This window comes from Populus trichocarpa, chromosome 2 (genome assembly GCF_000002775.5).
Source record: "Populus trichocarpa isolate Nisqually-1 chromosome 2, P.trichocarpa_v4.1, whole genome shotgun sequence".
NCBI lineage: Eukaryota > Viridiplantae > Streptophyta > Magnoliopsida > Malpighiales > Salicaceae > Populus > Populus trichocarpa.
The window spans coordinates 23,655,867-23,677,364 of NC_037286.2; the positions used below are offsets into that span (position 1 = coordinate 23,655,867).

Here is a 21,498-nt window from a genome sequence, read left to right on the forward strand (position 1 = left end):
AAATAAAAAAATTAATTTGATATAATTTTAATTATAAATGTTTTAAAATATACTATACACTATAATACCAAACATAAAATAATCATATAATTCTATTATGTCATTTTAAGGAACTTTAGGCCAAAACAAGTGATGAATTTAAAAAAAATAAAAAATAAAAAGGCATTTCAGCCTAGCTAATGATTTGGGTTCTAAATTGTACGGAATAATCTGTATTTTAATAAAACGATGTTAAAACGGTACAATAATAATATAGACAAGTTGGGGGAGCCGAAGTTTGAACAGCTCAATATAGAAAAAATAAAAAATAAAAGCTAAAAAGAAAAGAATAATAATGGTAAAGAAAAGTCAGCAGAGATGTTTCAACAGAATCAGACAAGACTTCCGCTAACTCTTACGGTTGAAGTTGAGGTGGTCAGCCGCCAACAACAGTTGTTCACGCCGTTAAGGTAATTAATTCATGGACTGCTACTATAATTAATTTATTATCTTATTTTCAAAAGAAAAAAAATAATTAAAACTGCTAGTGCCAGAACCCCAACCCATTTCCTCCACGTCAATGGCTTAATAAGCTCCATAAGTCCCTATACTTCTATACTTTCTCGATGTGATCCGCGATCAATTAATTTTTTTAATATGACTCTTTTAGCTGGTTTGAGTTATATAATCACACCACAATTTAATTTTAAAATTAGGAAATTATAGTTTTCATGATAGGATTTTACAATAAAATTGTAGTATAAATAGATAAATCAAGCTAATTTAAATCCTAAATTAAAAGACAGAAAAATACACGATGGATCTCGTTGGTAAGGCGAACTTGACATTCAACGTTTAAATTTTGATGGGAGGGCCTATTGAAGTAGCAGAAGATAGGTAAAAGGGTCATATTAAAAAAAAATTAATTGATAGAGGACCAAATTGAGAGAAATGCAGAAGTACAAGGATGCTTGATCTCAATAACCACGACATTCAACATGACCTGGAAGGAAGAGAAATATCTCTGGCAAAGAAAGAATACCGTATTCATGGATCGTATGTACATGCTGGGAACAGTACATACGATGACTGACTTGGAGACAGGGACACTTGAAACTGAGAAGAAACAGAGACCTCAATTTAATTTGTCCTTGTTCTTTCGTTTTTTACAGAGAGAAGGGAGGAGAAAGAGAGAAGAATTGTCAAACATTACCCGTTGCTCTGGTCAATGGTTGATAACCCCCCCTCTCTCGCCCTCTCTCTAAACACGCTCTTTCTCTCTGAAAAGTCTATCTATTCAACTTAAGCTCCCTCTCTCTCTCTTTCTTGCTGGGGTCGTTGAAGGGTTCTCTGAAGGAGCTGTAATTCTAACAGAACTTGATTTATTACATAAAAGGTTGAGTTTTGTTAAAGGGTTAGTCTTTGCGTTTGGTTTCTGGGTTTCATCAATCCAGGCTTCTTGGTTCAGAGAGAAATGGCAGTAAGTTCTTCTGTTTTCCCTTAATTTTATCTTTCTGTGCTTATTGTAGCTTGGATTTCACTCTGTGTGTGTGTATGTTTGTATTATGTTCTAGTTGTGTTTTAATTTTTAAGGACTAAAAAGGGTTTGTCTAATCTTTGTGGTTTATGGTTGATTGTCTTTGTGTTGATTGATTGGCAATGCTCCAGTTTTGGCAATTGAAGAAAAAAGGGTGTTTTATTCCTGAAGGACCAAGAATTGCTAGTTCTTTTGATTGATGAAATACATGGCTTGCCTAATTTTGATGTTGAAATTTGAAAACAATTCTCAAATGACATGGGGTATGAGTTGACTTTAGGTGGAATCCATTGCTGGCTAACTAAATTTGCTTATGATGAAACTTATTTGCCGAGTTTCTCTGCTTATGGTGTGCTTTGATTGGCCTAAGACTTCGGACAACGCTGCTTGATTAGCACGCCCTCTAAATATACATATGTGTGTGTCTGTGCGCTTGTGCGCTTGTGCGTGTGTGTGTGAAAGCATTCTCCTGCCTCTTCTACGATGGAAGTTTTTAGTGTGTGTGAAAGCACTATCTTGCCTCTTCTACGATGGAAGGCTTGAATGTGTGTGTGTGTGAAAGCGTTCTCTTGCCTCTTCTAAGATGGAAGTTTTTAGAGAAATATGACTTTGTTCTGAGATTTTTAAACCATTTCCATCTAAGATATGTAACTGATAAGATCAATAAAGAAGAAAACTCCTCTTATGGGATCAAGACTACTTCCTTGGTTACCCTAGAACAAGCATCATCGAAGTATAGAAGTGGATTCATGTTTTCAGATTTGTTTCCAATATGTCTATGGTAGGTGATTGAGGGCAACATGGTTAGCATTACAAGTTACTCATTATCTCTTTAATAGCTGTAAGTATGCCATACTTGTGCCCTTTTCCATTCAAATCATAGGATATTATTCTGATCAACAGTATCTCTGGTGAAGAGGTGAAGCATGGTGAGCATTAGTAGAATAGCCCCTTCTTTATGCTGTAAGCATACTTGATTCCTGGAATATGGATGAAAGACTAGTCCCACTCATCTCTAAAACAACCATAATACTTGCTCTCCAACTGAGCAGCCATAATTGTGTTATCAATCCCTGATTCTGATCTGAACTTTCTAGCTCAAAATTTTGTAATTGGCAGTGTTCAAGCTGAAGGTTTTGTGGTTAGAATAGGAGAAACCTGTAGACCTTTCTACTTTGCAACCTTGATTTGTACCTCCTTTCCTTTCCTCGTTGGAAGCTTGATTTGTGGTATATTTTTCCTCTTGATTAGAGAACATATCCCGCTAGCCAGGTATCCAAATTGCAAAAAGCTGCATGTTATTCTTTTCATGTGGATTCTTTCCTTTTCATCTTATCCTCTTTTTCCTGCGCACCTTTTTCATTGACAAGAAAGTCAAAATATAAGCTCACTTTCAGATTACACAGATGTGTGGAACTTTCATCAGACTGCAATTTGAAGTTGTCTAGGTCACTGGGTATGCATTTATAAGTTTACAGACATGAGATGTATAAAACTTTTTAACTACATGGACTTTCTGCAGTTCGATACTACTGTCTGATCTGTGCTATGATTGTGCATTATAGAGAAAATAAAGTATATGTTGTACGGCTATACAGTCTTTCTTGACTCATATTTGGAGTGACTTTGAATATTTAGAACTCTCCATTATTCCTCATGGATTAGCCTACTAGGATTCACCAACTGTGACCTGTGTGATATGTGCTACTTCATGGAAGTGTCATTAATGATGGAGTGGCATGTTTTCATGGATGAAAAGTTAGCTGCCTGCACAAGGGTTCTTCTTTCTAGTTGGTATAACAATCTCTCTTTTTTTCTCAGCAACGTTCACATGTACCAAAGTTTGGTAATTGGGAAAGTGAAGAGAATGTTCCATATACGGCCTATTTTGACAAGGCTAGGAAGGGTCGAACCGGAGGGAAGATGATAAATCCAAATGATCCCCAGGAGAACCCTGATTTAGTTTCTGATTATGCAGCTCCAGATCAAGCCCCTCCTTTTAGAGCCAAAGCTCCACCAGAGGAAGCAGCAGGGCAGGGAGCTGTTAGACAAGCACATGAGCATAGAACGAGCAGGGAAGAAAGTGATCTGAAACAGTTCGCTAATTCTCCAGCACGCAATGAAAATTTGAACCGCAGAGCTAGTTATGAGCCAGCCCCTCAACGTTATGGGGGACGGGGACCAAGCTTTGGTGAAGCCCATAAACGACCGGCAAGATACAGTATTGGGTCTGAAAACAGTATGGAGCAATCCCCAATCCATAACCATGCCAGGATTTCTGGGAGAAACAGTGGAGCTCCATCACCTTCCTGGGAAGGAAAAAATTCAAACGACGGTAGTCATGGAACTCCTGGAAGATCCCGACTGAGACCAAAAGGCGATGAAAGTGTAAATTTTATCTCCTTTTCCCTATGCATCTTCCTTTTTGTGGATTTGTTCAGCTTCTTTTTTTCTTTTTTTTTGGTCTGCTGAAACATTTGCAACCTTTTTTCTTCTTTCTAATCAAACACCTATCTCCATCAGAAGTTACCTGTAAACAAAGTCTTTCCACTCAAGCTTACATCATTGATGGTTTAGTCTTTTCCTTGTGAAATATGAATACGACAAGCTTGCTTTTCTGAGCTACTCTTATGTGATGCTTTTCTCTTTTCTCTTGATTTTAGCTCCATTTTTAGCGAACAAAACCAAAATGAAGAATTTCTTGAAGCACCTCTTGGTCTTTTTTTTTTCTTTCAGTATTGAGATCTTGATAAAATCTTTGTCAAAAGTTGTTCTTGATTATGTTATTCCTGGTGTGGCAGCCTGATAAGGGAGCTGCTGTTCCGAAATTTGGTGATTGGGATGAGAACAACCCTTCATCAGCTGATGGTTATACTCACATTTTCAACAAAGTGAGGGAGGAAAAGCAAATTGGGGAAGGGAAGATGCCTGGCATGCCTACCGAGTCTTCCAATGCCTATGTTCGTAAGCAAACCCCAAGTGACAGCGCTAAGGTATGTCATGACTCTCTGTCTATTACTAAGTGCATAATCTCTTGTTCTTTTGAGGATCATTTCATTTATATATATAACACTAACTTCTTGCCCTATTTTTCAGTGTTGCTGTTTTCCATGGGGCAGAAACTGAGGCATTTCAAATTGTGGTAAATTATGAGGTTTCTGGGGCTTGTAGATACTTTGGAGGATCACTTCATGGAGTAACCTCTTTATTTGTGTGGACTTTGTGATGGTAAACAAAATGTGTAATGGAAATGTAGTCCTCCTTAATTCCTTATTGTTTTTACTTTTACATGATTTTCACCGAAGTCTGTTATTTAGCTTCCAGTTTCACTATTATATTTGGCTATAAAGAACCTCATAGAGATTCTTTTATTTGAATCTAGATATTATGTTTTTCTTTGTGCTTGCACCGGTCTTCTTTGTAACTGTACCAACTTCTGCCAGAATTACTCCTTCTTTGATTGATGAGAACTGACATTTGCTGGCAGAAGTCCTTCTAAATTGCCTATATAATTACCTTTTTCAAACACCATGGACCGACTGCCATAGTCTTCCCATCAGATCTTTACCAAGTTGAAGTGTTTTCCCTCAGTCTTGCTAGTGTTTGGTGGTTCTTCTGATGTTTATGTCTGCGCAGCGGAGGGCTCTATGCTTCAAAAAGAGTAAGAATCATTAGGCATTGATCAAAGTAGTTTCAGCTTTGATTGATATGGTGAACACCCCCTTTTGTGATTAGTTACTGTAGTTGGCACACTTCCATTGGCCTTGGTCTACATTGATCGAGTTTATGCAACAGTTGCAGCATTTGAATCATGATCTTGTGGCACTTTGAAAACTTTGAGACTGCAAATTGTTGTTGCCTAATGTGAGTGTGGCTTTGTAAACCTCCCAGCTCTATGCAACAAATTTTCATGATCGCTTACACCTTGCAAAATGCCCGACTCTGATGGTTTTGCCTTCATCTGTAGCATGTTTCAAACAAGTCACCAAGTGTCATCTTATTGAAAACAGTTGTTGATGAAGGCATAGTTTTAAAACTTGAATAGGTAAGGTAAAGTGTTGGAAGAGTCAATAAAGAATTTTTTATATATAAAAAATAATTAAAACATCATTTTAACCCCAGAAAATTCAAAAAAAAAAGAGTCAATGAGTTGATAGCTGCTGGGTTTTAAACCAGGTTAGTTAACTTTTTATTTTTTAATCTAAACTGATTTAAAGTCTAAATTAATCTATCAAACTTGTTCAAATTTTAAAACAATATACGAAACAATTGTCACTCAAAAAAGTGTAGGGAAATGAATTGCAAAGATTATTATCACCCATCTTTGTGCATTAAGCAGGAAAAAAAAAATTGCCTTTGAAGGTTAACATTTGAACACTTAAAATAGACCTAGAAAACCTTCTAGGTGGTGGCTCAGTGGTAAGAACTTGGAATCAAGAGGTTTGCTCTCTCTGTGGTCTCAGGTTCGAGCCCTGTAGTTGCTCATATGATGGCTACTGGAGGTTTACATGGTCGTTAACTTCAGGGCCCGTGGGATTAGTCGAGGTGCGCGCAAGCTGGCCCGGACACCCACGTTAAACTAAAAACAAAAAAATAGGCCTAGACAATAAGAAAAACATTAAATCATATAATCAACTAGGTTTTCTTTACTACACAACCCAGTAATATGATTTAATAGTGTTTATGGCAAATGAAAAGGGAGCAAATCTTAAGTGTTATTTGAATTTTTATGCATATATCTACCAATACAGTGAGTTACTTAGGCATTATATTTTACAGAAGAAATTAATCATAAAAAAATAAGTAAACAGACCATCATCCTCAATCAAGGAATGACGTCTCTTCTTATCAGTTTTTTCTCTTATCTACATTTCTTTTCTATTTTAATTTCTCAAACAAGGAAAAAGAATTGAGAAAAAGATTAAGTTGTAAATGGATATAAGAATATATGGATTAAAATGGATATGTATGACTCAATTTATTTTTTCTGTAAATGATCTTGTCGGATAAAATTATAAGATATGATTTATATTATTTTTTATTTAAACTTGTATTTGCACAGATTTACACTTTATTGTATAGTAGTATACCACCTAATCACCTTATTTTCTCTACGAGGGAAAACAAAAATCAAGAAACCCGTAAATACTGGTAAAACTACAAATATTGTTAGCCAAGAAAAGAATTCGTGGTGAAGACAATATATACTTGGATAAGAAAATTTCATACTTGAAAACTTGATCTTTTTTTAGTACGGGTTTTTGTTGGTAAACAAAAAATCAGATGTATTCTAATGTGGTTTTTTTGAAAAGTATATATAAGCTAGGTCCATGCTTCGAGTTATTTCATGCCTTAAATGAACTCGAACACTTAAAGAAATATGTTGAAAAAGCGAATCTACAATTTTTTTTAACATCATAAATTTTTTATCTAGTAAATTTTTAAATGAATCATATATTTAGATATTAGATGAATCAATGATTCATCAGAATTTATCTATTCAATTTCAAATCAAACTTATAATCATTCGGTTATCAAACTCTGATACTATACTAATGAATTATCTCAAGTTAAAAACTTAAGTTATCAGGTGAGAATTCAATCCTAAAATATAATTTATATTATTATCTAATAGAACAACTATTTATTATTTCCTTCTAATTCTAATTGTGTGTATTATATTCTCATATAATATCACATGTCTAAAAATGTATTTTTAGGAAAAACATTTAATTCAAATTGGCATAATGATATTATTCATTTGAAAAATTCCCTTGAGCTATATAATAAAATATTTTTAGTTTTTTTTTGGTTAAAAATCAAAATTTATTTGGTTATTTCTATTAAAAATGAAGAATAAACGATTTGGTTTGATTTTTATTTTAAATCTTGAAAACCAATAAAACCAACGTAATTTGTATCTCAATTGATTGTTTCTGTAAATGTTTTCAAAAATAACAAAATTAAAAGTTCATAATCAAAATCTGTCAAAAATAGCTACAAAAAAGACTTATTAATTCAAATTATATTTAATTTATTTTAACAAATATAAAACCAAACCAAATCAATCAATTTAATTCCACTTAGTTAAATTTAATTTAAAAATTTTAAAAATAATTTAATTAATTTTTTAATCCAAACTTGAGCCGATAGTCGCCCAGATTGGACCCGGGCTTCCATTGCAAGGCCCCAAGCAATTTGTTTTTTTCTTCATTTCACGTCGAATAGCATACACGTAACAGCTGACGAATGGGCCACGTGCACACATCCTCAACTCCATCACCGACCTCCGTGTCAAAGACCCAGACGACTACCCTGACGCACCTGCTCTCGCTCTCCCTCTCCCTCTCCCTCTACCTTATTAGCAGCGCCTCTTGTTTACCTTCTTCAACCAACAGTCTCTCACATATCAATCTCTCTCCTCTTCGTCCCTATTTTTCAAAACCCTAATAAACACCTCCCAATTTAAATTTCGACTTTTAATCTCTCTAATTCGATTTGATCGGATTGCTTTCCCTTCGATTTTCCCCTAATTTCTCTCAATCGTTTGCGAGCTGTGGTTTTTTGTACGATCGAAGCTTGTTGATCGAGCATGAGCGGCCAGACTCAGGGCGTGAAGAGTCCTCCTTTAAGAGGATATCGGCGAAGGAAGACCGTGCTGGACTTAAACGTTCCTCCGATTGATGGAAGAGATGACGAAGGGACTTCGACCACCCGCATTGAACCTCCTCAAGGAGTGCAAGCAAGCCACCAACGAAACGGACAAGGACCGTCTTTGCCGCCTCCTACTATTGATGTTGATGCTATCGACGACGACGACGACGACGTCATCGAATCGTCGCCCAGAGCGTTTGCTCAGGTACTTTCTCTTCAATTGAACTTGAGAGAAAGTTTGTTACTTTCTTACTATTTCTTCTTATTATTATTATTTAATTTCAGGCTAAGAACAATTCCCGGAGGGCTTTGGTCGTTGATGTAGAGTCAGGTGGTGGGTGTATTCTGTTAATGGAATTGTTGCTTTGTGTTTTTTTAAAGTGCACATGTTTTTCTTATTGTCTGTTTGTGTGTACTGTAGGGCGATTCACTCACAATAAGCGTAGAAGGGTTCCGCCGAATCAAACGATCATCAATTGTGATCTTTATATCAACTTGGAAGGCGGAAGTAGCAGCAGTAGCTCTAAGGTAATGTGCCCTCATAGCTGCTCCTATAGTAGTTCCTGTTCCTATTGATAAATGACTTGAGATGTTGCAAGTAATGCAACCGTTTTCAATAATCTTAAGGATGTCTTAATGGCTTTTTATGTCTGCGCGATCGGAGCTTGATACATACGCACTGCTTTTAGGTGCTTAACAGTTGACCCCCTTTGCATTCATGCTAGGAGATTATTCTGATTGTTATTCTAGGTATTCTGGACCTTGGATGCCTTTTAATATTTGTAATTTTGTTTTGATTTTAGAGTTACAGTGGAGATATAAAAGAATAATATTGGAATAATTGATCAAGTTGTGATTTTGTTTTGATTTTAGAGTTACAGTGGAGATATAAAAGAATAATATTGGAATAATGATCGAGGGTCTCTCTGTTTTTTTTTTTTGCGTGTGCTGATGTGCCTGCATAGGCATGTAATGCATACATGTTTCGATTAATGAATTTTGAAACTCTGATGCTTACTGTTTTACTTTTTTGCCAGAGGGAGAATGTGCAGACCCTGCCGCCAAAGGAGCCAACCTTCAACTGCCCGATTTGCTTGTGTCCATTGGTCGAGGAGATGTCAACAAAATGCGGACACATTTTCTGTAAGGCTTGCATATCAGACGCAATCAAAAGACAGGCCAAATGCCCTACTTGTAGGAAAAGAGTCACTACTAAAGAGCTTATTAGAGTGTTCCTCCCAGCAACCAGTTGATTTCGATGCTCACATTCAATTACTGTTTATGTAAGTTTGCTGCATTGCACTATTTCCTCTAGTGGTCAGTAAAGAAGTTGAAGTAACAGGGAAGAGATGCAATATCTATTGGTACAGATCCACGAACATGCATACGCACCTTCACCTCAAGATTATAGGTTTCAAAAGCATAATGGTGCTCCTGATTTTAATTGCCGAGTGCATTCCTGGCAAAATACTACTGTTAAAATGGAAAATGAGAGATTTGAGGCTCATTAACATCACATATATATTGAAATGCAACTTCCTCAATCCCGTCAATTCAAACTACGATGCAAATTTACTGAGCATGTGTTTTCTATGAGATAAAGATGATGTTTGCTTTGAGATTTTGAAGTAGTTCAGTTTACCTTGTGTCTAAACATCCATAACCCTTTTCTCCCTCTACTGCAACAGGGTTAAATCAAAGGAGAGATGGAACAATGGTTATAGCATTTTGGTGGATCCTAATTTTTCGCATGAAGGAATTTATCAAACTTATTGTGCGGCTCAAAATGAACAATGCTTTGTGTCAATAGTTGGTGTTATTGGAATAAAATTTATGTTTAATGGATGATGCTTATATGCTGGATCATCAGTCTGTTTTCCTTTGCTGTGTTGGCTGAGATACGCAGCGCAGGATGGCAATGGAGATTTTGTGACATTTAGGAAGTAAATTGAATATTGAAGTCCAATGCTATATATAAGTTACAGATATTCTATTGATATCCACAAGCATCTATGTAGGAGGGACAGTTCGTGAGTCCCAGCAATTTTCTGTATTTTAGAGTTTTTAACCTGAAAAAACATGAGATTGATTTTTTTTCAAGTATTTTCTGAAATTCTTGATGTATTAAAAAAATAAAAATAAAATTATTTTAATACATTTTAGAATAAAAAATTATTTTAAAAAACTCTCCTGATTATAATCCCAAACACACGCACACAAATCAGTGGGAGTGTATCCACACGAAGTCACGGTTACAAGCTGAGCTACGAAGCACTGCTACCTTTTTGGCTTTATACGACGGCAGTTCTATTTTATGAACTCACTCCCACGTGAATTAAAGTCATCAGTTATAGTGATTGTGTAACGAAATTGAAGCAAAAGCCGAGAAACAAAGTAGACAAGAATTGCGAAGTGAAAAGGGAATGCTAGACTCACTCTTTACAGGTAGAATAGGATTGGTTACCGGTGCTAGCTGTCGGTGTCCAAGATGCTCAAATAATTGTGTAGTGTTTCTAAAGAAATAAGAAAAACATGAACTTGAGTTGCTAACTTGACTTTTAAGAATCTAATGGGTAATCTAATAATTAGGTAATAATAGCCGATGAACTGTAAAAAGTATATTTGTCAACAATTAACAAAAGTAAATGAGTCATTGATATCATATCCAAAAAAAAAAAAAACAAAGAAAAGAAAAAATAACTTGAGATTTACCATCACTCCAATGTACATTGTCCACCACAAAAAAAATTGAGAAGATTTAAACTTTACTGTAAAAAGATGCACCAAAAAAAAAAAAAAGTTGCTTGGGTTGCTCAAACAATACTACAAAAAAGTAAACCGAACAAAATAAAAGGAAGTGGGCATCATTCTATGTTTAGGTAATCAATTCTATTAAATTCAAGAATAATTTAAAAATAAATAAATTTAACAAAGGACAACAAATAAAAATACCCGAGATAACTCAATTTCATAAATTATTTCAAATAAATTAAATAATAACTAAAAGAACACGGATTCCATAAAAAAAAAAAAGAAGTTTAGGGGTTGAATTGAAAAATTGAAGGGCAGAGCGCAATCACTGAAGAAGAGAGAGGAAAGAAACAAGAAAAAATAAATGATTGTTAGTGCTAAACCATAAATCTTTTCAATGCACGCGCTGCGGGGTCATGGGAAAAACATCGAGACGAATCAGATGCCACCCTGAAACGGTACTTTTGCCACTAGAATTAACTGCACGCATTGTCTAAAAACAACAAAAGATTAACACGCTAACTTGTGTTCAACACGTGTTAGCATAATTTTTTTTAAAATACTTTTCATTTATTAAAAGACTAAACTGCCCTAGCCTAACCCATTATTAAAAAAAAAAGTAGCGCAATGATAAAAATACCCTCTAGCCCAAGGTTTAAGAATTTAAACTTTAAGGACAGTTAGGTCTTTTAACCGTGTTTATCAAAAGGAAAGGATGAAAACACCCCCTCTATCGATTTTTTTTTTTTACTGTAAAGGTTAAATATTTATTTTACTGTGCATTTTTATATGAAAATAAAAAAATAACCTTTTATGGTAGCCTAACTATTTCTTACTTTTAAGGGCATTAATGTCATTTTACAATGCATTTAGAAGGTAAAATACATGTTTTGTCCCTAATCAATTTTAAAATGCCAAAACAGTCCAATAACAATGACAATTTTATCCTCAACCATTAGCTTTTGAGTATTTTTAAAGGATAAGAAGGTGAAAGCATTGCTCTTGTTTACAGTGCAATGTATCTAGGGGAATAGTATCTTTGCCATACCTTTCAAATTTTTTTAAATGTATTAAAAAACACAGTTCTTACTTCTATTATCGTACTTTTATATACATATATAATGATATCTTTGTCATATGATATTGTATTTATGAAAATCTCGTAATTTGATCATATATGAATATCAAATCATGAATAAATTAAAATAAATGTAATTCTTTATTTGCATAAATTATTTTGCAACCTATATTTTAAAATTATCTTATATTGATGGATTTTCTATAGAGAATGGTTTTATAAATGGAAAAGTTAGTCAGGGACATATTCAAGTAATTTATGATGCAATTTCCTATCAATGATACCAAATATTCATCTAAGATTAAGGTTGCATTGAAGACACACATCTAGAAGATAAAAAAAATATTTAATTTGAGAGATAAAAACATAAAAATAAAATTATCTTGGTTAGTTTTGAAATAATTTTTTATTAGAAAAAGACATAGATATATATATCATCTCTATTATAATTATCTTTGTGTCTTATTTCAGTAAGATATTAACTAAACACCATAAAATTAACATGTATTAAAAGGCCTTAATATTTCATTGTAGTAATAAACAGTAAAATGTCAAGGCTTTTTTTATTTTGATCCTCAAAATTCTTAGGGATTTTTTATTTTTATTTTTATTTTTTTATTTTTTTCATTTCATTCTCCAACATTGAATTTACTGGATATTGAACTTCATAACTTATTTCAATTTGTTTTCTATGAAGGTATCTCAGCCTCATAACTCAGGTCACGAGTTTTTATGTTTATTGTTTAGCCGTGTCAACTCGAGTTATTTTTTTATCATTTTTAATTATTTTTTCTCAACATCATCCTTCAACATTGAGTTGATTGAAAATTGAGATTCATAATTTTTTTTTAATTTTCTTTCTACGAGGCTACCATGGTCTCATGCTTCGGGTCGTGAGTTTTGTGAGTTAGTCAAATTGACTCAAGTTTTTCTTATTCTTTATTTGAATTGATTTTTTTTCAATTTCATCCTTCATAATTTTTTCTTTCTTTCTACGTGGTTATCTTGATATTATGACCTGGGTCACGAGTTAGGCTCGTTTACTCGGGGGGGTTTTGTCCTTTTTAATTATTTTGTTTTTCAATTCCATCATTTATTATTGGGTTGATTAGGAATTAGGCTTCATAATTTATTTTGGTTTGGATTTTATGAGGTTATCCCGGTTTCATGATCCGACCGGGTTTATTTGAGTATGGTTGTGGTTATTTTTCAAAATGCTTTTCATTCAAAAAAGTTTCAAAATAATATATTTTTTATTTTTTAAAACTTATTTTTGATATTAGCGTATCAAAATGATCTAAAAACACCAAAAAAATATTAATTTAAAATAAAAAAAATAAAAAATTTAAATTTTTTTTTTAAAAAATTTAAAACATAAAAATAAACACGGTTACGTTGTTTGTTTAGCAGCATTGTGGCGGCGTAGATTTTTCTGTACAGCCATCGGCATCATTCAGGCTTTGCAACAGTAAATCCTTACTATAACAGTGGCAGCCAAAGATCTGCTGCAGTAGCAAATGCGGCCACCATGAATTATTGCTCGTATTATTGCTCGTGCGATATCAATTTCAAAGTGTATTTATGATTTTTTTAAGTATTTTTTATTTAAAAATATACTAAAAATATTTTTATATTAGAATATCAAAATAATCTAAAAATATTAATTTGAAGTAAAAAAAATAAAAAAAATTTAAATTTTTTTTAAAAGATACTTTTAAAATGCGAAAACAAACAGGATCTTCATTTGATAGTCTCAACTCGCGTGTATCATCACTCAAAATTAATCCGATAAACTGTGATAATTTTTATTTTTTTAAAATTTTTTATTTAAAAAACATTAAATTTAATATTTTTAGGCATTTTTTTAATAAATTAAATTTTTTAATGTTAAAAATAAAATAAAAATTCTAAAAAATATTATTTTAATATATTTTTAATTAAAAAAAACTTTTAAAATACAATATACACAACAATAAAAAAGCACACTTTAAGGTGGCTCATTATTTGGTCTATATATATATATATATATATATATATATATATATATATATATATTTAGTTTAACGTGGGTGTCCGGGTCAGCTTGCGTGCACCTCGACTAATCCCACGAGCCCTGAAGTTAACAACCATGTAAGCCTCCAGTGGCCATCATATAAGCAACCACAGGGCTCGAACTTGAGATCACAGATAAAACAAACCTTTTGATCTCAAACTCTTACCACTGAACCACCACCTAGACGGTTTGGTCTATACTATATTTGATTGATGACCTCATGACACTGAATAAAAGGCATGCTTTCATGGGTTTGGCCAATGGCACCCCCCATAATATGCAGGAAACTTGCCATGCTCAGCACCTCCCTCAGCTTCATCTTCTGGTCCAGCCAGCTCCGCCTTATGGAAGCTCCAACCCCAGCCTGGTATACCACCACAGCACAGTCCCCCCACCCCCCGGCCAGCCCTTAAATGGCCAGCCTCATCCCCAGCCTGGGCCCAAAATACCTCCTAGGAAAGTCTGAGGATTGCAGACCTCTTTTGTCATTCCCAAGTTTCTTGCTCCTTCAGTAATACCACAGCCTGCAAGAAATGCTACACGAAAGAAAATCAAAACAAGCCAGGCCTAAATATCTCTTCCCATGGCAGCGTAGTTGATCTAAAAGTCCCACTCTCCTTTTCTTGCTGAGAATCTGTTTCCAAATCCACTGCATTTTATTTTGCCGATTTGGTAGAAAGAAGGCATCACTAGTTATTTGATTAAGTGGGTGTTTGGCATTACCGTAGTTTTTTACAATTGCAGTTTGAAAAAATAAGTTTAAGACTTTCTTTTTTTTTAACCAAGATTTCAAAACTAGCTGGGGCAAAATGGAGGCAAAATGGAGAACGCACTGCAAAAGCAGACAGGACCTAGAGTGATGTTAATAGCTGAATGCATTGGGTGCAGAAATTATAACTCCATACTGAAACAAGAGCCCATGTCTCCATGGTTTATCAATTTCTGTTTGAGGTTTTAATATAGGTTGCTCTGACGACCCTCGACAGAAATATATAGCAACTTCATTGATGGCCTCGTGGCGCTCTGGATTAAATGTATCAACTGAAGATTGCTTGTGAACTTCTGCATGACCTTTTACCTAAAAAAGACTCTGACCATTAGATGAGTGAATGGAGGTTGAATGTTAGCTAAGAATTCAGGAGGCAGCAATCTAACTGTAAAAAAATTTGGTGGTAATAATCGTGCCCATCTGGCTGCATTCAAGGCAATGACAGCAGACTGTATGGAGTAAGTTGATTCATAGATGATGATCTTTTCCAGGTCTAACCAAACCTCTCTTGTCTGTTGTTGTCGTAGCTTGTTGTCTTATAAGTTTTAGCATCCGTTCAAGTTGTCAATCAATGCTTACTTGTATTGAAGTAATTGAGCAGATTGTTCCTGAATCTTCTTCATCTTGTTGAAATCTTGGCGTTATTATGAGAGGAACTTAATCCAACCAACTTCAATACCCATTACCCGATGTAAACTTCGATGAGAACCCGTCAACGATTATCTAAAACGATATTGTTTTATTAAAAACCCACCCAGCCGCTGACCCACAATAACCTGGGCCTTATAGCTACTGTCACGGGGTCAATTTCCCTCTGACAGCTACCATGGTTTAACTTGCAAGAACTTGGAACAAAGATAACATTGCAGAAAGACTGGAGACGCATCCATGAACAAGGTGTTTTAATCCCAGCCCAAGTAAGATAAAACTGAAAATGTTACAGGAGTGTGTAACATGCATCAATTAGCCAACTAATGAACTAAATGCTGAAGTCAAGATGGTGTATGTACCTGTCTGTTCCCCGGCTACGAAACCAAAATCGCTTCTAATTTCTTTTCTGACCTGTAACAGTAACGAGACAAGATTGTGTGGAGAGAACGCGAGAGATGAAGCATAAGGAGAACTCAGTACAATTGATTGATGGAGCATTCGAGGTGGGTGTAACAAAGATCATGATATTCACCAAGTCCAAACAATCCATTTATTAAGTTCCACAGCAATCTGTAACCTAACAGAACAAAATTAGAACAAAGTCCCTGTAGTTCTTTTTTCAGAGACAAAAAGAAAGGAAAGAAAAAAAGAAAGACACCGTGAAAAAGTGATTGGAGCATGAAATAGCACAAAAATCTAAATCTTCTCTTCATCCAGCAGGTTATTTCTTTCTCTGCTCAGCACGACCAGAGATATGTGTTCTCTCGTCACCTGGCAGGTTTCTATCTGCACAGAGTGCAGCCAGATATCTACTTTCTCTTCATAGAGCAGGTTTCTTTCTCCACTCAGTTCGGCCACGGTTTATTTCAAGCCCATCCCTTGATAATCTTAGCAGATGCAGAAAGTTAAGACACTCTTGATTGTTAGCAGTTGCAGTAGCAGATCCATTGATTCCTCGAAGCTCTGAGACTGCTCCAGATTCCTTAATAGGCTCCAAACTGGTGAGGGAGTCAACGACATCATCATGCTGGCACTCCCTTCTGTAATCCAAGGTGATTGCTTGTAGTTCGTGGGTGTCAATAATTTCTTGAGGCAAGCTCTATCATGAAGAAAATATACAAAATTAATCAGAGGCAGCAGCTAATAATGGCCAGAAAAACCAAGAGAAACCATTCCAGAATGCTCAGTTACAGACCTCCAGAACCCATCCGATATAGGCCACATTATTAACATGCTGATTCATGTCCAGATCTGCTCTTCTGGGCTGCAAATTCCAAAAATGCATTTAGAACTTGGAATGAAATTGATAGACCTTCAGATTAACCAAACATCTTACCACAAGTCCCAGCCTGGAATGTTGAGCAGGATCTTCAAGTTTGGAAATTTTCTTCAAGCTGCGATTATTATCCTCTGGAAATGCCAATCTATAAATATAAAAAATTAGAAAGAAATTTTGAAATGATCCACATTTCATCTCAAAATAAACTATATTTTCTGGAAAGCTGTAGATTTTATTGTCCAAGTTTGGTGATACATCACCTTGGATTTTCAAATCATAGATGATAAAAACAATAAAATACAAACAAAGCATTCTTAGCTGACATAAATAACAATCACCCCAGACTTACAACTTATTTCAGAGAACTATGGCATGAGAGCATCATAATTCCAAATCAGAGAAAATTGTAATCTTGGAATTGTAAATTAGACCAGTAACACCAGCATATTGTCATTTGCATGGGCGGAGGTCAGAGTTGGTTTTGAACACATGTTCAAAATAGTTATTTTTTATATCAACAAAAACTTGTTTCTTTTTTCGTTTACAAAATGTTCAAACTGTCCAGATTTAGTTGCATTGATAGTACAACAGCAGGAATAAGGGATGAGAAAGGTACCAAATGTTCTGATTGTCAAATTATAAAAGAAGGTAAGAATTGAGGAAGATGAGAGGTGATGAATTAGGCCTCTAGAAACCAAAGAATGCCATACCTGAGCTCTCGTGGACCAAAAACTAAGTGCTCAGCCCGCACATCATCAGAGACTTTCTGAAACCGCCTGGTATCTTGGTTCATCATCACCCACTTGCTACAATCAGAAATTTACACGATCAGCTTTCATAACACACCTCCGTTCAGAAAAATAAAGGTGAATTCGGCCTTTAGAAGAAAATCTTGGAACATACGATGAAGGCTGAAGATTTATAGAAAAAACAAATAAAGACCGACTAAAAGAAGTGGTACCGGCATTAGTAAGCAGGCAATCAAGCAAGCAAATATTCAGACACGAAGCACAACACTTAAAATGGGTAAAATGTCACTGATCTGTGGCGTCCAATAACGAATTTCTGTTTGTGATGCAGCTTAGATGGCAAGGAACAAAAGTTATAGAATTGAAATCTGTAAAGAATCACAGTCTAATAATAAACGCTGTATTTAAATTCATAACACAAGCTACTAGGCCACGTAGTTGAGATCTAATTAAATATGCCATGCGTGTTGAACTTTTATTGTGATATTTAAATTCTCCTGTTCTTTTACTGATGCAAGTTGCACAGCGAAGACAGCTAAAAGGTACCTTGTAGCTCTCCCAATCACTTGACCAGTGGCACAGTCCTTCAGAATCCAATCACGTCTGGTTCCAATTCTTCCTTCAGCTTGGCACCAAGTCTCTATTTCAACGACATCACTCCTGCAACAATACCTCATATTAACAGTCAGGAGGTAACAACAAGGCCCAAACCAAATGAACATTGCCAACGAAAAAACAACAAATCCCACCAAGCTGGGTATTTGTAGATTTCAATGTGCATGCGAGCTGTCACCCATATGAGATGCAACTTCCTCATGGTGGTGGTTGTCGCAAATCCATCTGTTGAATATCCAACACTCTGAGCATGATTGCATCCAACCTCCTACAGTCCAAATTCCACACACAATATTACACCCAAAACATATGGATTTTTTGAAATTGAATCAAACCTTCATTCCTCAACAACTCTAATAACAACATCTTATTATTATTAGTGTTAGTGTTAGTATTATTCACAACTAGCACTCAACAAACATCCATCAACATACGGGAGCTGGAAACCAATTTTCAAATTAGTGGTAGCAAAACAAATGCCATAAGCATGGAGTATTATATAAAGCAAATAAAAAATATGTGCAGACAAGCCATAGAGACCAGTAATAGACTAGCATAGAATCTCACAGAGTAAGGGAAAGACACAGAATAAATTTACAAATTTCCACATAAAATAGGCTGCTAAATCCAGGCCAAAACCAAAACCATACAAAATCCAGACTCCGGATAGACAAAAACATTCCAAACGCTAAAATATAAACAAACAATAATAATAATAATAATAATAATAATAATAAACAAAAATTATAACTTTACGAGAGCAGGTAAGAGAAACTATCAAAAATTAAAAATCCCAAATGCCAAAATCTCAAATTTTGCATGAGTTTCAAGAATTCAAATCAAACACGGCAATGCAGAACCCAAAATTCAATAACAGAAAGGAAAAAAAGAGAGAGAAAAGAATTAATTCCGTCAAAATTCACAGCAAAACGATGTATGCATGAAAATAATAAAAATACAAGACAAAAACACCCGAAAGAAAATTAAAATGAAAATTAAAGATTTTATTTTCTTTTTACCTGCAAGAGATTGGCAATGGTCTCAACAGTAGCAGTTTTGTTAATCCCAACCTCATAACACCTCACTATAAACTTCTCCTTATAAGACAACCCATCCTCCGCCAAGCTCCCTAACCGGAGCCTATCCGCCAAGCCACCTGACCCGGACTCGACCCGACTCGCCCGTCCTTCAGAGACCACAGCCTGAACCAGAGGGGCTTTAGCAACCGGAGAGGAGAAAACGACAGCACGTCGACGGCGAGGGAAGTTGAGCCTGGTCGGCGATTGGCCCAGGACTCTGCATTGGGCTTGGATTTGGTCCCCTGCATATGCTGCTACTGCTGCATTACACGAGACCTTGAGCAACATCTCTCTGAGCCACCGTCTCTGTCTACGACAGTAAATGAAAAGAAGAGGGCTTTTAGTGTCCCTGTCTTCTTTCCTTGTGCCTTTAAAAGGCTGGTTTTCATCGATGGAAACGAGGACGTGAAGGGGAGAATGGAATTGCCACTGGATTTCTAACGAACAACGAGATTGCCACTGGCATCCATTTGGCCCGCACGAAGCTCATTTTTATTTTTTATACTTATCCGAGTGTTATTTGAAAACACATATAACCTCGGTAAATTAATAATTTTATTTAGCATTAACTTGGATTTAAATTTAAATAATATATTAATTAAATAATAAAATTTTAAGATTCAAAGATTTTAATTTATAAATATTTAACTGTGGTACGTCTTAAATTTTATTTTTTTTAGAACCAGCATAATATAAAGAAATTTGGGAAAACAGCACGTTTTAATGGCTTTGTTTTTATTTTAAATATACAAATTTTTAGAAATAAATTTCATCATGTCATTAAGAAATAAAATTAATAATTTAACAGATAAACATAAACTTAAATCTCATACGTATCTTATAGCAATTTTTTTTCCTTGTACGTTTTCTCGTTGACTAAATTATTCTTTAGTTATTACAATTGATTTATTAAAAAAGTGTATGGAGGGGGCCAGGTACAAACGATTATTTCCAAACAAATAAGTATTTCGTGTAGCATATTCACGTGTTTTTTAAAATTATTTTTTATTTAAAAATATAATAAATAATTTTTTTATATTTTTTTAATTTTGACATTAATATATTAAAACAATTAAAAACTACTAAAAAAACAATAATTTTAATATTTTTTAAAAATAAATATATTTTTATTTTTAATATCAATATATTAAAACAATTTAAAAATATTAAAAAAAACAACAATTTTAATGATTTTAAAAATCAAACATTGGCACCCACCCACCACAGTGAAGTATAGCAGTCACCAGAGAAGAATAAATTTGGGATGGGTTGAGGGGCTAGGTTGCTAGGAGGAGCTTTCGGTGGATTTTTTTTTTTTTTTTGGTATTGTAGACATGGTGTTTGATGTTGCATCTTATAATGTGGGATCAAAATATATTTTTAACACGGCACGAAAAATATAAAATAAATTTGGATCATAAAATTGTAAAATCACAAGAAAATTTTTTTTCATATAAAGTTCAAGCATCTTAAAATACACGGTTCAAATAAAAATTCATACATAGTTTAAATACCTTAAAATACATGGTTCAAATATAAATTCATATATAATTTAAGCAATTTTTCATTAACTAATAATTAACAAATTTAAAACAAACAATCTACTAGTGTTAAAGTAATTCAAAAACCAATAAAATCATGAAACCATGTAATTTTCTAATTATTATGGGATCACTTCTGTCAGAGCTTAGAGGATTCATTTATATATTTAATTATTTGCTGAAACCATTAGATATTTACAATGTATCTTGAACAATTAAAATTATGAAAACCAGAAGCTGTATCTTATATTATGTTTATTCTCCACGTAATTTTTTCTACTAATTAATGAAAATTTTTATGATTCCTATGGGAAAATTTTATTTTGAGCTGTATGTCTACTCTTAAAAAATGAGATACCATACATGCCTAATTATTTCCATACCAACCAAACATGCCCTATGTGTTCTTGTTCAAACAAGGCAACATCCACATCTATTCAAAGAGAAAAAAATAAAAGATCTAGAAAAGTCAAGACCACCATTCCCCACCAACCATTACCTAGGCTGCTGCTGCTATTAAATGCGCTGCTATAAGCTCAGTTGTTAGGACAAATGAGGGATTAGGCTGCATTGAATGTCATGGTTCTTGTTCTCGAATCAGCAGTTATTGAAGACGGTGTTCAGAATTTTCTTGTTAGCCATGAAATAAGCATTTCTTTAGTTTTTTTTATTTTTATATAGTTTAACGTGGGTGTCCGGGCCAGCTTGCGCGCACCTCGACTAATCCCATGGGCCCTGAAGTTAACGACCATGTAAGCCTCCA

The 21,498-nt window shown here is 34.4% G+C and overlaps 3 protein-coding genes across 4 annotated transcripts; 2 read left to right on the forward strand and 1 right to left on the reverse strand.

Moving 5' to 3' along the window:
- Window positions 1-1,134: 1,134 nt before the first annotated feature.
- LOC7471157 (RPM1-interacting protein 4) lies at window positions 1,135-4,887 on the forward strand. The gene is made up of 4 exons (XM_002301762.4): window positions 1,135-1,459; window positions 3,338-3,904; window positions 4,318-4,509; window positions 4,613-4,887. The coding sequence occupies exons 1-4, from the start codon at window positions 1,454-1,456 to the stop codon at window positions 4,640-4,642; spliced, it is 795 nt and encodes a 264-aa protein (XP_002301798.1). The 5' UTR covers window positions 1,135-1,453; the 3' UTR covers window positions 4,643-4,887.
- Window positions 4,888-7,770: 2,883 nt separating this feature from the next.
- Window positions 7,771-10,167, forward strand: LOC18096550 (uncharacterized). 2 transcript variants are annotated; one of them, XM_024594316.2, is made up of 5 exons: window positions 7,771-8,375; window positions 8,456-8,504; window positions 8,592-8,698; window positions 9,208-9,453; window positions 9,859-10,167. In XM_024594316.2, the coding sequence occupies exons 1-4, from the start codon at window positions 8,109-8,111 to the stop codon at window positions 9,421-9,423; spliced, it is 639 nt and encodes a 212-aa protein (XP_024450084.2). In that variant the 5' UTR covers window positions 7,771-8,108; the 3' UTR covers window positions 9,424-9,453; window positions 9,859-10,167. The 2 variants fall into 2 exon arrangements, with proteins under 2 accessions (XP_024450084.2, XP_024450085.2); XM_024594317.2 differs by having other exon boundaries at window positions 8,456-8,501.
- A 5,832-nt stretch (window positions 10,168-15,999) lies between these two features.
- On the reverse strand, window positions 16,000-19,564 carry LOC7459493 (oleoyl-acyl carrier protein thioesterase 1, chloroplastic). Its single transcript, XM_002303019.4, has 7 exons — window positions 19,135-19,564; window positions 18,250-18,383; window positions 18,047-18,160; window positions 17,462-17,557; window positions 16,809-16,896; window positions 16,668-16,736; window positions 16,000-16,571 (listed from the first exon to the last, which is right to left on the reverse strand). Exons 1-7 carry the CDS (start codon window positions 19,480-19,482, stop codon window positions 16,293-16,295), a joined length of 1,128 nt encoding a protein of 375 aa, XP_002303055.2. The 5' UTR covers window positions 19,483-19,564; the 3' UTR covers window positions 16,000-16,292.
- Window positions 19,565-21,498: the final 1,934 nt, after the last annotated feature.